This window comes from Larimichthys crocea, chromosome XVII (genome assembly GCF_000972845.2).
Source record: "Larimichthys crocea isolate SSNF chromosome XVII, L_crocea_2.0, whole genome shotgun sequence".
In the NCBI taxonomy this organism is placed as follows: domain Eukaryota; kingdom Metazoa; phylum Chordata; class Actinopteri; family Sciaenidae; genus Larimichthys; species Larimichthys crocea.
In genome coordinates this window covers 25,040,846-25,054,080 of record NC_040027.1, presented here as the reverse complement: position 1 = coordinate 25,054,080, position 13,235 = coordinate 25,040,846, and the positions used below count along the sequence as shown (strand labels likewise).

Here is a 13,235-nt window from a genome sequence, read left to right as displayed (position 1 = left end):
TCATGAACTCCTCTCTCCCCCTGTATGACACTGTGGACTGCTATACCCACCATGTAAGAAGGAGAGCTACAGCAGGTCCTTCATTCCAACAGCTGTCAGCATGACTTCATGACCTTCCTCTGTATATTCCTTACTTGTGTGTGGAATCATTAAAGTCTGTCTTAGCTTATCTTTATCTTAAAGGCATCAAAGTAAAATACAAAATACAGGTATGAGACAATGTATTTAACCCAAATACATATAATGCATTGGAGAATACATTATGTACAAACTGATATCATGGGTATGGTACAGGAATAAAAGGTTTTATTCACGTATTAGTTCAGTAGAATATCCACTCTGTGAGGTCATGGTTATGGTTATACACTCGCGGTGCAGTAGGGGGCGACATGCTCCTCTCGGGCTCGTGTGTAGGCCAAAATTACAGGTAAAGAAAGAGAAATGCAACATTTCTATCAAACCGGCGAAGAAGAAGAGCGACCAACAACATCCAGCATGAGCGCGGTGCTGGCCGTAACATCTGGACACACACACACTCACACACACACACACTCACACACTAAAGCTGAACGATGCGCTGCACTATGCGTAAAGCAGACCCACAGCAGATGTGTCTGAAGGAGTTGTGTTTCCAGGCGGTGAGGAGACACTTCGCTGCTCTCGGCATTCAGCCTCTCCTTGGTGAGCTCATAATGTTTCTGTTTCTGTTTTTAACACCAGTAGATAACAGTAAGCCAGATGATGACAGAAGCTGACGTCAGCGTCCATCCCATAAGTGAAGATGAAGTGACATTGAACTCATTGAATAATGTAGCAGCTTTGATTGTTAGATAATATTCCAGAAGTGTCACCTACTCATGTTTATACACGTTAACTAACCTCCAGTCTTCTGTAACGTTAGGTTAACGTTGCCTCAGGTCCACTGATGCAGTGTTGTCATTTCAAAGTACATGTGTTTGTTGTCCTCCTCAGAGTGAATGATCAGTATTAACCCATGTGTCTGTCTTCACTTAGATCTGCCTACGCCTCTCATTAAGGAGCTCCTTCCCTATCTGACAATATGTCAGCTGGATGAGCTCCAGCCTCCTCTGAATCAGAGAGGTAAGAACTGTATCTGACGTGCAGACATGGTGTTTGATTTATTTTTCTGTCTTCACTGACATGGTGTCTTTTTGTGTTTTTGTTTCAGGGATATCGACCTACTCCGGGTGGATCGGAGTCCTAGATGATATGTTTGGACCTAAACATGTAGGTTAACCTCACGATGGCATGTAAAGTGTAACGTGTTGGATCCAGATGTGACTCTGTGTCTCTTTTGTGTTACATTTCAGGTAGTCAACTTTCACACAGAAGAAGAGGCCAAACATGAAGTCATGAGAAAGCTTTTCACTCTTGTGTTCTACGGCTTCTCCAACCACTTTGTCAAACGTAACATCGCAAACTTAGACACCCCATCTATCCTGTGGGCTGCGGCTAAATGTATCAGACATTTTTTACTTGTTCCGGGTGTTCATAAGTCCCTTCAAAGTCTAACTGCTGAGCGGCGGCCTCTTCTGAACCTTTTAGAGGAGCGCATCGAGAGCGTTGGTGTATCGCAGTCTATCGATCTTTCAAAGAGGAAGTCACAAACTGATTTGTACGTCCTCCATCGCCTGCTGGACCACGGGCTGGCTAAAAAACTCACTGTACATGTGCAATGTCCTGTTGTGCTTGCGTGGCTCCTACATGGAAGGGGGTCTCAGTGCGTAAGCCCTGAGCTGACAAACCTAATGCACAGCAAAACGGCTTCAGCCAGTGATGACGGGGCCAGTTGTAGTCCAGGTCTCCAGACTGGGACTTCAGGAGATCAGGATGATGAAGTCACTCCGTGCAAACGCTCAAAGTTGGATTCCGTGTGTGCGGAGGAGGAGGAGGAATCTGGAAAAACAAACTTTACTCTGGACCCGCAGCTACTCTGTCAAACCTTCACTCCATGTGACGGTCCGTCAAGAGCTTGTCCATGGGGACAGATCCACTGTCTGGAGATCAGGGAGTGTGGGGCTGACTCTCTTAGAGTGCTGAACCGTGCCCTGCCTACATTTTTCTGCCTTCGCTCTCTAACACTTCACAGCTTTTGTAAGTTTGCTTATTAATGCAGCAGTACATTTGGAGTAGGCAGGGTGTTGTGTTTATATTTTTCTGTTTGTTTGTGCAGCAACACTTGTGGACTTGGATGTGTTGGACCTGGCCAGAGCTCTGGGGAAGCTGTCTGAGAGCTCTCGCAGCTCCCTCACAGATCTGAGCATCAGCGTCCTGCCGTACACAGAGCTCCTGGAGATCCTGCTAGACGCAAGCCCCAAAGTGACGTCCCTGCACGTGGAGATCCAGACTGTGATGTGGGGACCACGCTTCTTACTACATCATTCCACGACTAATGAGTCAGGTGCATGCTCTCAGTTTTATTGTCACACAATAATAAAAAAAACATAAACTTCTTGTGTAAAACAACTTAACCTTCTTCCTGCAGAGCTGCCGCTGCAGAAGCTGACAGTCAAAGTGGGTGATCTCCAAACAGACCTGCACTTCATCACATCTGTGCTCAGACGCTCCCCACATCTGACCTCATTTCACGTATCCGGGATGAGATTACCGATTGGCTCCTCTCAGAGCCAACTTCTCAACACTCTCTCAGGTAATGTGTCACATTGCTGTAACAGGCTCACCACAGTTTGTGATCCAGGCCTTCTAAAAGGAGCACACAGAGCACATTGTTGTAAGACGGAAAGTCACAACAATGAATGAAAATGCAAAAAATGGCTATAAAAATAAAATTTTATGAAGGTTACATAAAATGTACAGCTTAATTAAAGTCTGGTGATATTCTACAATATATATTTTGTTTTTATTCTCAAATAATTCCATAAACAGACCCAAAGGCTCCTCTGTGCCATAGAGCTCCACTGTTGTCCAGAAACTATTAAAATGATTTAAATAAAAATTTGTCTACAGTGTCCACCAGTGGAAGCGGTGGGCTTAGAGCTGAGAGCCAAGATAAGACAAGATAGAGAAGACAGACTAACATGTTTTCACAGGATTTGCTGAATACAAGAAATAAAGAATAAAGAATGTAAATAGCATCATTTTAGGATAAAATAAGAGTAACCTTAATTCGCTGTCCACATTTCCACCCACTTGGATCTTCATCAGGTCAGACTGTTGGGGATAATATCCACGTTCACACATTATGCACATCATTAGGCTGATGAACTGTGTGGTGGCAGGCGTGTCATTATCATCCAAAACAAGTTGACCAACATCCAAAAACAATTAACTCTGTGTGTCAGTGTATTGGAAAAATGGCATATACATTATAGGCTATACATATTTGGCGTATCTGTACTGCTGTACTCAATGTATCATTCTAGCTTTGCACTAAATGTACCGTGAGGTCTGTCACCAACAACATGTGGTCAACTTCTAGAGTCAAATCACTCCTTGAGGAGTCTCAACTTGGAGGACATGAAGCTGTCCGATTGTCACCCTGCCATCCTAAATCTACTGAGAGACTGCAGGTTAGAAGGTAAGCAAAGGAGATGTATATGTGTGTTAATCATATTATCAAGTGTAATATAGTTTGATCCCATCCTCGCTTTCAAAAACCAAAAATGATATAATTCCAATCATCAAGACCAGTCTTAGAGTGGTCAGATATATTTTCATCGCTATGTGCCTGATGCAATTCAAGATGGCACAAATCTTTCCCTCCTCTCATTTCTCTCAGAGCTCCGGGTTAATGACTGCCGCCTTCTTGAGAGGTGCAGCAACAAGGAGGAGAGTCTGCAGCAGCTGGTGTGCGCTCTGAAGACACTGCCATCCCTGCACAGACTCAGCCTGGCTCAGAATCGGCTGGGTAAGCACATCCTTCACATCTTTACACTAACAGGATTCACGTTCAGGGACACGTCAGTGCCAATACTGCTACCGACACCCAGCATGCTGCTGAGTAAGCATTATTGAGACAGCCGCGGTTGCTATGACAGCAAACTTGTTACCTCTAATCTCAACTGTTCATTTATTTATAATGAGTCTCCTGAGCTGGTAATTGGGTGGTGTTGTTGTTGTTGGTGGTGGTGGTTGTGATTTGTCAGGTCTCTGCTGACATAACAAAAATAATGTAACAGTATTGTAAAAATAACAAGAATTCATGGCAGAGTTTTTATTACTGGAGTGCACCTAATGAAGTGTCGGTGTAGGATTAACACAAATCTTTACTTTGGTGTCGCCTGGTGGTTGTGTCAGGAATGACAGTAACACTTCAGCCTCCTGCTCCACTTTCTATTATTAATGTGTCATTAAAATGAATATTTTACTCACACGAAAACTTTTAGACAAAATGAATCAGACATAAACTACCTCAGTGGCTGCTTCTGCTCCTGTTCTTGTTCTTTGTCCTTTGTCCTTAATCTGAACCCCATCAGCTTTATTAATGTGTCAGGCCCTCTGTGCTGGTTTCAGATGTCGTCTGTTAGAAACTAGCTGGTGAACATAGTTGAGCACAGGGAGTAACAAGTATTTCTTGTATCTGTAACTCATGAACAGTTTGGAAATCAAGTGCGTTGACTGTGTGAACTAATGGCTGCCTGTATCAACAGCCAAGAACGTGAGTGTGCTGGCGGAGCTGTTCTCAGGAGGCTCCCCGAGCTCAGTGAGACGACTGGACATCAGGTAAGAGCAGCAGGCCTCTCTGCTCATACAGAGGTCTTAGTTAATGAGTTTTGTTCATCAGCCTATTAAAACACATGCTGTGACATCTACATAATCCTCCCTCCATCATTCAGTCCAGAGCGGTGTGATAAAAACTGATCAAGCTGTCAGCAGTCATGCTGTAACCTACAGGTCTAACATGCCCTGTACTCAGTCATCACTGACATTATCATGTCCTTCAGCAGACTGTCCTCAGTGAATCTTTTCCATGTCACTGTACATTGCATATTTGTACTTGAATGTGTACAAAATTGTATGACTGTAGTTTGCTTACTTTTTTTACATATCTTTTTCTCAATAAAAAAAAATAGAAAGTTTCTTTACACTGCTGACTAATAAACTCTTTGAATCCTTAGAAAAGATTTGACTGTTAAAACTGAACTTTTTTCTGTATATTAATAATCAGTCTTTATTAGTTGAGTTAGACTAAACTATTTTTAAAAAATGTCTAAAATGTCCACACTGCTTTATTCTTCTAGCAGAAGTAAAGCTGTCTCCATGGATACTAATAGACACCTCACATGTTCATTTTCATATCAGCTGACTCTGTTTACAGTTTCACAGACAGCTGCTGACTGCTGACCTGTGTTTGAACACCAGTTCTCTACATCTCATCTGTAATATCTTCATTCTGGGGCGACGACTCAAGTTCAATAAAACTAGTGCAATCTCTTTGAATGAATTCTAATTAGATTTTTATGTAGACCTCGTGCACAAAGGCATCATGTATGGTGTGTACTCTACATTCACTTCAACACTGATGTGCACTTCTGAGTATTTCAGTTTTATCCTGCTTTATAGTGGACACTATAGGAGAGACGGACAGAGATCTTGTTTTTACATTCCTACAGTTCTTTCACAGCTTTATATATATACCGTAATAATACGCCAATAATACAGTGTGAGACAGGCTGGTTAAAAAGTATTTTTTTATACTTAAAGTACAGTACAGTGAAGTTTTTATATTAAACATTATATCATTATTTCCATGTGTTGCCTTTTGTCCTGAACAGTTCTAACTTCATTCAGCCTGCTGACCTGCTGGAGTTCGCTGAGAGGCTGAGGACACATCGTCCTCCGCACCAACTGACCCTTGACCTCAGGAAAAACCCAGGGGACCGAGACCCCGACACATGGAACGCTGCAATGCAGAGGCTCAGTCCATTCTGTGTTCTGCTGGTCGAAGGATGGATATCCACAGACACAATGGCAGACCACATCAGCAATATGTGAGCACGGACAGAGGACTATCCCTGAGTATCAAGCACTGCCTGTGAAAAATACAGCTGTGGTCAGTTTGACTTGAGTTCAGCTCATTAAAGGTTCCAGAGTTTTCACTGAAGAGTGACGTCACGCAGTATTATTCTACATGTCCAAGTGCACAGCTTCCCCTCTGTCTGCCTGTGCAACATGGAAATATGTAAGTTGATGGAGTTGTAGAGGTGGTTTTGTACGTTCTTTGTGTGTCTGAGGTTTTATTTGTTCTCTTGTACCTGAACGTGCAGTTGGGAAGTAAAAGAGCACGACATGTTAGTTTGACATTTGAATCATTTATTAAACCAACGTCCGTTACACTTCCAGAGTCTTCCCTCGGACACAATGTGAGTGACAGTGGACATTAAGATACAACTGAAAAACCTCGAGGACTGACGTCAAGGTGAAGAGCAGCTTCACTGCTGCAGTCTCACACCTTCACTTCATTGTCATTTTCTTTACATTAGACGAACAGCATCAACTACCAATCCATCATTAGTAGGAACCGAGTAGAAAAACAATCAGAAAAACAGATTAAAAAGAGTTTAATCTTTTTCTTAGTGGATTTTTTTTTAAAGCTAAATACTGTAACACTTACTTTCTGTAAATTCAGTTCGTTTTCCTTGTATATTTTCATATTTTAGTAAATTCAAGTCGAAGAGAGTGAAGACCCTATGTCTGCATGCTAACTGGTTGATTTGCTGGGTCTATCTACAACCATCTCTTGCATTTAAAACGAAGACACTCTCACAAACACACACCACATACACACTCACACACACCGCCGAAACATTTTAGCCTGGCCCGGTTATCGCCAAGGCTTCTCGTTTTTTTTAATTGCTTTCACAGGAAATCAAATTTAAACATTTGGCTGTATTCATACGTCACAAAGAAGTGAGTCGTCAAATGAGGGACGAGTTTGTTCTGAGAGACTTTGTTCCCTTCCTGTCATAACATTACTGTGTTAACGGCTGCAGATGGCACAGGATGTTCAATGGGAACAAAACTGGATGTGTGAAGTTCACACATTGTATCTTTGTGTTCGTAAGCTAGTCACCAATTTATCTGGGTCACCTGGGTTTTGTGTAGCGTTAGGATAGTGTTCAAACCTGGCAACCCCGCACTACGAGGACAGAACAGGACTTGAAAGTTTAGATGATGTTTACTTTGAACTTGGTCAACCCCACAAGTAGTATTCAACCCTGAACCTGCCAACTCGTAGTCAAACTTTTACTCAGAAGATAACATAAAAAAGCTGTCTAAAAACTGTAAGTGAGCCATTAAAGGCAACGAAACTAGTCACAGCCCAGTTCTGATTACCAGTTAGGGTGATGATCATGTTTTGTTAGCATTCAGGAGCTGCTTTCACTAGAAGAAGGAGGCGGTTGATCTATCATCTCAATGACGCCCAGTTGAAAAGTCAAACTTTGCCTCCAGACAAATCACTTCTTTGTATGAATCAGACCTACAGTTACAGATATCAGGGCTTAAAAACACTTTCTGGTACTTGAATGGATGTTTGGAGATGGGTTTAAATTAATAATACCACTTTTAGACCTCTATCAATGTGAGGAAAAATTTACACTTTAACAAGACTTTTAAAAAAAGAAAAAGAAAAAACAACCACCCACCCTGTTACATCAACTTCCACAGCAAGTTTCCACTGTTACATATGGTGCGTTTTCCTCTCTTGTTTCTCTATATACTTATTTTTTACAGTCTGTACAGTGTCAATGTACATGTTATCTATGTGAAGTGTGTATGTCGGAGTGAGTGAGCTGCACATCACACACTCGTCACAGTCTCTTCACGAGGAAAAAAAAAGGTTCTTTCAGACAAAGATTAACGGTGAGACGAGTGTTTTCTGGACCTTTTTAAGGTGGAAGTCAGTGTTTTTCCAGGGTGGTCCATGTGTGTGTGTCTCCATTCACAATCATCCTTTCAGTTGTGTCACACAAAAAACAAAAACCCAAATGAATCAAACGGGTACAGCAAGATTTACAGTCGTACATCAACACGTATGTGCCCTACCATATTGAAAACGGCTCGATCGCACATCCACGCGGTCATACACACATGTGCCGTAACAAAAACACACACACACCGGAGCCTACAATACAATATCTCGAGAAGGCATTAAGGAAATCTCAAATAAATATAAATAAATTAAATCATATAAAAAGAATGGGTTAAAAACAATTTCTGTTAAATACAGCAAAAATCTGAACACAATAAACAACAGTACTTTCTCAGACGAAGACCGTATGATGCAAGAGACGGGTACATTTTGTAAACTATGACGGACGGACGGACAAGCACGCAGGTAGACACATTCACAAATCATTAGTGAGCAGAAAGGCCTGTTGGGGCTCAGTGGTGGGTCAGGTGCATGGAGCTGAATGAGGAGGAGGGTTGGGGTGGTGTATTGTGGGAGAACTGGCACTTCTCAAATCCCTCCCTGGAAGTACGAGCATGCTGTGCTGTGATCACAGACGGGGCCTTTTTTTTATTGGCAGTGCTGCTATCATCCATACTACTGTATCTGTTGCTCGTGGCTACGGGCGGGCTCAACAGCTAAAGTGATTGGACAGCACCAAAATACTGTGGCAGGTGGACGGACAGGACCAGATTTGTATAAGATCACCTGATGCTAAAGAATATAAAACTGTTGTGAGATCAGTTATACTGAGGATAGGAGCCAAGGCAAGACTTACCGGCTGATTTCCTTTATTGGACAGGTTCAGCCAGTAAGGTTGGACCTAAACTGGTCTTCATGTGACACGACTGCCCACCGATGTGTTAAGTGATTAGAACATGGACACTAAAATCCATCTGGACGGTAGATTAGTTAAGTAAAAAACACACTGTGGCTCTATTTAAACACTCAGAGGTCTGGTGTGACCAGCAGCATATGGTGGCTAACTTTTTCTGCATACTGGACATCATTGAGTTAGTTCGGTGACCTTACAATGACTCGGCTCTATTTCTGTCTTTTAGCCATTAGCCCACCGTTAGCCCATCACTGTCACCTGCGTTGAGCAAAAGTTAGCATGGCTCACTTCAAGTCTCAAATATTTAGCAACATAGTAAAACTGCATCCATGTCAGACTAGCTAAATGAGAATTACACAAGGAAAACTCCTTTCTTTCTGATTCAGACGATTCCAACATGGTTAACCAGTTTGTTAGCAAGTAAAACCAGATAAAAGAAGCTAGTGTCTGTTTAGCCAACTCATTTTAACTTAAACTTTTAACATTTATAGTGGATTTTATGTATTTAGAACAGTTTTGGGAGGTATTGACTCAAAAGGACTCTTTACACACTTCAAGTGTACTACGCTTTAGCACTGAGGATGCTGCCAGTCGGTATGGTGTATGCTGAACTGTTAGCATGGAGCCTGTAAACCGCACGGTGTGCAGCCATTTCCAAAATACTGTGTGTACTGTTCTGTTGTATGTACTAATATTATGGAGAGTGCCGCATGAAGTGTTAGTAGTATGTAAATGTAGTATGTGAAACGTGTTAGTACGCATACAACATTCACGCGACAATGAGCAGGGTTTCTGCAGGGCTCACCAAGTTCAGACTTTTAAAGACATTTTGAACGACACATGGGACAAACCAGTGACAAAATGTGATAGAAAACCAGTTTGGACTAGAAATATTCACTAACATGTCAAATGTTTGTCACTATCTCAAAGCAATTTATAAGAATAACACTAATGATACAATTAATTAGCCAGTACATGAATGAATGGATGGATTAACTAATTACATTCAATTTCATTTTTGAATCATATCACTTTACCATGACACAACAAGCTTCCTAGCTACTGTTGCTACCGTAGCAGTAGTGACAGTGTTTTCTACAGGTGTGATGGTGCTGCCAGAAACAGGATCCGACAGCATTCTGCAGCACAATCCACTCATTCAACAAGCCTGCTTTAGTTTTTAAATGTGTAATGTCTCCTGACACAACACCTTAAAACTAATATCACTGCCTACAGAGAAAATGTTAGACTTTTATATTAGACTATCACCGACTTATGTAAATTCAATTTAAGATGTATTTATATGGTCTAAGACTTTTTAAAGATCTGCAGATACCCTGAATGGTCTAACACAGTCAGCCACGAAGCAGGATGATAATATAATATGTGCAGTATGTTGCGTTCACTTTAAACTGCATGTACTAACAACTTGAACAAAGCTTATGTGTCTGTGATAGCCAACAAAGTGGAAGTGTTGGAGTCCAAACACAACTAGAGGTGATTTAGTGTCCAAGTTCTCCTCACTTGACAGCTGAGCGGCCAAAGCAACAATCACATTTACAGCTACACTAGTTCAAAGTCGCGGTTGCTGGCAGGCAGCATTGTGACTAACAGAGTGAAGTTCTGCTTTCTGCCCCACTTGAGATGACCACAAGTTTGCTGCCCTGAGGCGAGATCACAAATGGAGGAGGAAAAGAGCTTCTTGTGTTGAGTCGTGGCAGTGTAAAACACGGGCCGTTTGCTGCCAGTGAAAACAATGTTGGACACTGCTTCACCTTTCCACCTGGTGTCTGAATGTACGTCTAACAGGATCCATCTGATGAAGCAGTGATGCAAAGGCGCCTTTGGGCGTCCGATCTGGGAGTTAAATCTGTGATGTAATGTAATCGTAATGTGTGAGAGATTTTAACGTGTGTGGGAGAATGTGTGTGTGTGTCCTGTATGCATCATTCATCTCAGCGATAATTCTTGCTTTGTGTTTCGATGGTATAGTACACTGCAGAGGGTGGAATCCTGGGGCAAGACTTTGTAATGTATGTGCATGTACTAATGTGTGTGTGTGTGTGTGTGTGTGTGCGCTCAAGCAGGGGAAACACACATGGACCTTTGTGGTCCTGAACTCTGAGGGCGTCAGTGAAGCAAAAACTATGAATCCAAAGAAATGATATCCCTGCTAATTCCTTCATACTGTATGTGTGCACTGTGTTCATGTATGTGAAGGCACATACAGTACTGTTGTCATATGAAAAGCTTGGATTTCTAATACTAGTGTGTTTCTTATGGAAATGTCAGTTAAAGGACTACATGTAGAGAAATAGAAAACACAGCTTGGCTCAACTCAAAATGAACAAAGTGGACAAAGCAAGGCAGTTTTTTGTTAGTTCCAGAAAAGTAAACATGTCAGAGAGGCGAGGGGTCCACCCAGCAGCAACAATGTGTGTGTATGTTTCTGTGCTGGGGGAGTGTGTCATGGAGGGGGTTAAAGGGAGCATATAGGGAGAGAGGCTGGGGGTAGAGTATGGAAGTGTGTGTGTGTGTGTATATATGTAAGTGTGTGTGTGTAAGTGTGTGCGTGGTGGGGGGGCTATAGGATTCCATCCATGAAGCTGGTGTCCAGCCGCTGGATGAGCACTCGGATGAAGGACATCTCCTTGCGGGTGTTCTCAAAGATCACCCTGGGGTCGTCGGACTGGCAGCGCAGACAGTTGGGAGCCATGACCATGGCCAGGTTGTTCACATCCATCTTGGTGATGGCCACGTTGGCGGGCTGGCCAAATACCTGCGCGCAAACACACACACACACACTATGTATGACAGAGTGTTTTAAAGGTCAGATTTAAGACTTCTTATAGACTTTTTAAAACTTTCTCAGCCATTTAGATCTGAATGTCGCCTATCTGGTAGGTTTGGTGGTATTCCAGCAGTAAATTGTAACATACCAGCAATTAAAAACAACATAATTAAAAAACATATTGTTTTGCATATATGATAGATACTTTGTCCATTCATCCAGGGTTGGGTCACGGTGGCAGCAGGTTTATCAGGGCGCGCCAGATGTCCATCTCTTAGCAACACATTCCAGATCCTCCTGAAGGAGGAGGTGTTCCCAGACTAGATGGGCTACATAGTCCCTTAAGCAAGTTCTGGGTCCGCCCTGGGGTCTCCTCCCAGTTGGACGTGCTCGGAACACCTCCAAAGGAAGGCCCCCAGGGGGCCTCTGAATCAGATTCCCACACCACCTCAGCTGGCTGCTTTTGACACGAAGGAGCAGCAGCTCTACTCTGAGCTCCCTCTGGATGTCTGAGCTCCTTTCCCTATCTCTAAGGCTTAGCCCTGCCACACGGTGGAGGAAACCCCACAGCTCATGACCACAGGTGCGGGTTTGAACGAAGATGGACTGGAAAGTCGAGAGCTTTGGACTCTGGCTCAGCTCCCTCTGAAGCCACAACAAACCTACGAGATACTTAATCTGTGGAAAGCACGTACACTCACAGCTGTGAGATGATGCTGCTGGTGCCAACAACCACAATGAGTCGTTTTTTTCAAAACATATTTCTCACTTCCTTCTGTCTACACAGACACTATGGGTGCAGTCAGAACAGACAGTACGGTTTTATTTGTCCAGGTTTAGAGACGTCTGTCTGTGAGGTTTCTGCATCCAGCACAGTGCTGAATGTTATTTAGTTTGTGTTGCTCACAGCACTGAAAAGTGACATTTACAGCCTCATTAAGCATCCACTAAAATCTGAGGGGAAATAAATGAGGAGAGGTATGTTTGGGATGTTGATTGACAGGAGTCTAACCTTATCAAAGATCACCATAGTTACCGATGACCTTCACTGTCACGAATCTGCCAACATATCAGTGAGTCATGACGGCTCTGTTTCTGATGAAATTTGCTTTTGGATTTTGTAAAGGTGTGTGTGTGTGTGTGTGTGTGTGTTACCTGTAGGAAGCGGATGAGGTAGCAGAGCACCAGTTTGTTGATGTGTGGCAGACCCAGCACCACGTTGACAGCTGCCTCTGGGTTGTCGTAGTGAGTGATACACTCCTCGTAAAACTCGTGAGGGATCAGTGGCTCCTCCAGCTCCCTGTACCAGAGCTTCAGCAGAGACGCTTGGGACGCACAGAGACAGAGACGGGGTGAGACCTTCGTGATGTACGAACTCCGTTACGAATGAACGTGAGGTCGTTCATGCTGATCCTACAGCGTGTGTATCATCCGGTTTGTGACTGTACATGACAGCAGTGTCAGGTCCACAGAAGACCAGCAGTGATCTCAGTGAGTTCATGTGCTCTGTGTGTGTGTGTTTACCTGGGATGTGTGGGTCTTCCAGTCCTGTGGGGATTTTCCATTGATCCACTTGCAGCTTGAGGGCATTGACTTCATCGATGTCCCCTGGTACCCTGGAGGTCAAAGATCAGAAACTGGTTACACGTCTTGTCTTTCAGCCCTCACTCTCTCAC

At 43.0% G+C, this 13,235-nt stretch overlaps 2 protein-coding genes across 2 annotated transcripts in view; one reads left to right on the top strand and one right to left on the bottom strand.

The window, feature by feature from the left end:
• Nucleotides 1–464: 464 nt before the first annotated feature.
• On the top strand, nucleotides 465–6,317 carry lrrc41 (leucine rich repeat containing 41). The gene is made up of 10 exons (XM_010756853.3): nucleotides 465–681; nucleotides 1,015–1,101; nucleotides 1,190–1,248; nucleotides 1,332–2,115; nucleotides 2,195–2,422; nucleotides 2,507–2,671; nucleotides 3,461–3,559; nucleotides 3,761–3,889; nucleotides 4,632–4,704; nucleotides 5,757–6,317. Exons 1-10 carry the CDS (start codon nucleotides 573–575, stop codon nucleotides 5,974–5,976), a joined length of 1,953 nt encoding a protein of 650 aa, XP_010755155.3. The 5' UTR covers nucleotides 465–572; the 3' UTR covers nucleotides 5,977–6,317.
• Nucleotides 6,272–13,235, bottom strand: part of arhgap39 (Rho GTPase activating protein 39) — an 84,734-nt gene continuing 77,770 nt past the window's right edge. The window contains exons 9-11 of the mRNA XM_019268001.2: nucleotides 13,084–13,175; nucleotides 12,715–12,884; nucleotides 6,272–11,547 (exon numbers count right to left, since the gene is read on the bottom strand). Coding sequence (XP_019123546.1) covers nucleotides 11,353–11,547; nucleotides 12,715–12,884; nucleotides 13,084–13,175 — 457 coding nt within the window. The 3' untranslated portion in view covers nucleotides 6,272–11,352. The remainder of the gene's footprint in view (nucleotides 11,548–12,714; nucleotides 12,885–13,083; nucleotides 13,176–13,235) is intronic.